The sequence below is a fragment of the Amphimedon queenslandica genome, unplaced genomic scaffold (genome assembly GCF_000090795.2).
Source record: "Amphimedon queenslandica unplaced genomic scaffold, v1.1 AMPQUscaffold_6436_Cont21605, whole genome shotgun sequence".
Taxonomy (NCBI): domain Eukaryota; kingdom Metazoa; phylum Porifera; class Demospongiae; order Haplosclerida; family Niphatidae; genus Amphimedon; species Amphimedon queenslandica.
This window is the reverse complement of record NW_003553272.1, coordinates 1-1,873: the sequence shown is the minus strand read 5'-3', so window position 1 is coordinate 1,873 and position 1,873 is coordinate 1. Positions and strand designations below refer to the sequence as shown.

Sequence of the window (1,873 nt, the reverse complement as noted above, 5' to 3'; positions counted from 1 at the left end):
GGTACTGATAGACACGCTGAAAATGTGAACTCCTAAACTCTTTGTCATCCATCAATTGAGCAGAAGCATCTACATGTGTAACGATACCAAAATTAATAATAATCTAAAGTCTCGTTATTACCTCCCCTTTCTCCTTCAAGCACATTACAGACTGATCTAGGAGACAAACACTGAACTGTAGGAAGAAGCTTAAGTAGTTCAACTGTTGGTTTAGCAAACTTAATATCATTCTATAAACAATATTAACACACAACGATGCCATCAATACTACACTCAAAAATATATACCTTTAATACAGAGACTTCAATGGCATATAAATGAGAAATGTAGGATCTCCAGATTTTCCCATGAGTGCCAGACACAGCTTGTAATATCAGTAATGAGAACAATATTGAATCAACCTGCCTCAACACCTATATGGATTAAATCACCAATAAAAAATGAATAAAAGTTATTAAAATTTTACTTATACTTACATTTGGTGAAATATCAAGATGAAATATAATAGCTTGATTAGTGTCTTTATTACCAACACTACTTTTTAGCAACTGAACAATACTGTCACTAGTAACTTTAGGACCATGAACTGGTATAATAACATCAGAAGAGACTCCATAGCACTTGCTCTTTAGTTCTTCCTTCATTCTTTGAATATACAGTGATTTACCCATTCCTGTTCTATCAGATGTCACCACACGTACACATGAACTAATAAAAGCCACAAAATAAAAATAATTATACTACACAACATCTATTACTTTTCTCTGTCAATAGTAGAAGCAAGTGCTCTTCTTCCTAAGATGTTAGGATTTTGCACAAAATGAGACTTCAAATATTGTTTGTAATCATCATCACAATGAAATGCCTCCAGTTGTTGCTTGAATAATTGAAGTTTCGATATCATATGAAACTTGTCAAGATCTTCATCACTACATACTATTACTAGCCTATAATCTAAACAGAAAAAATATATAACAAAAAATCATTAGAAAGTTATCAAAATTTTACCATTTTTAGCATAAGAACATTCGGTAAGTGATTTCAATGCTTTATCACAGACTTGATAAGAGAGTAGTTCAGCATGTACTAGACAGAATATTCTAAAGTGGTTAGGGTCTCCCATAGCTCTCTTCCACAATAGAGTCACTTCTTCCTCAGTTGTATTCTCATTACAAATAAGAACCTCTTCATATGTTGGCATGGGAAGGTCTTTACTCTCCATGTATAGCGAAAGGACAGTTTTAAAAACTTTATCTGATAAAAAATAATCATCATAATTTAATTTTTCAAATTTTGAGTACATATACAACCTGGAGGGGTTACCAGTAGATTAGGTTCACCATATTTCAGTCCTTCAGGAAATTTCCTCTGCAAGCCAACAGTAGCTGTAAAGATTACAAAATTAATAGTCTTGAGCAAGTATTGTAAACTTACGTTTATTACTTAGAGAAAGTTGTTGTAGAGTCGTACCCAGTGCCAGTATGGTGAGGTATTTTTCAGCTGAAGTTTTCTCACTACTTGTGATTACCAAGTCTCTACATAAAAAAATAAAAAATATATACATTTAAAAACAACAACAGAATGAATTCAACTTTTCAAGTATACTTACTGTAGTTCATCAGAGTCTGCACTGATTTGTCTATCATATTCTCCAATGCTATCATGTCTCTCAAAGACACTATCATAAGGTACTGGAGCAAACAGTTCACCTGATTCAGGTGGACCCTCCATTAGAGAAGCCATTGCTCTTTCTATATTGTCTGAATGTTGCTCAGCAGCAGCTAATGACTCTTCTACAGTAAAACCAGAATCAATCAGGCCTCTAACGACAGGGTGATCCTCACTGACGGGTACTTGATGAACTACTTTTAGC

The 1,873-nt window shown here is 33.7% G+C and overlaps 1 protein-coding gene across 1 annotated transcript; it reads right to left on the bottom strand.

Moving 5' to 3' along the window:
- Positions 1-121: 121 nt before the first annotated feature.
- Positions 122-1,835, bottom strand: LOC109592054 (E3 ubiquitin-protein ligase RNF213-like; the record flags this gene model as incomplete). The annotated part of the gene is made up of 8 exons (XM_020007624.1): positions 1,610-1,835; positions 1,435-1,535; positions 1,311-1,385; positions 1,009-1,254; positions 759-954; positions 477-708; positions 288-413; positions 122-230 (listed from the first exon to the last, which is right to left on the bottom strand). Coding segments are annotated over exons 1-8 (1,219 nt in total), but the record flags the coding sequence as incomplete, so codon positions are not given.
- Between the last annotated feature and the right edge of the window lie 38 nt (positions 1,836-1,873).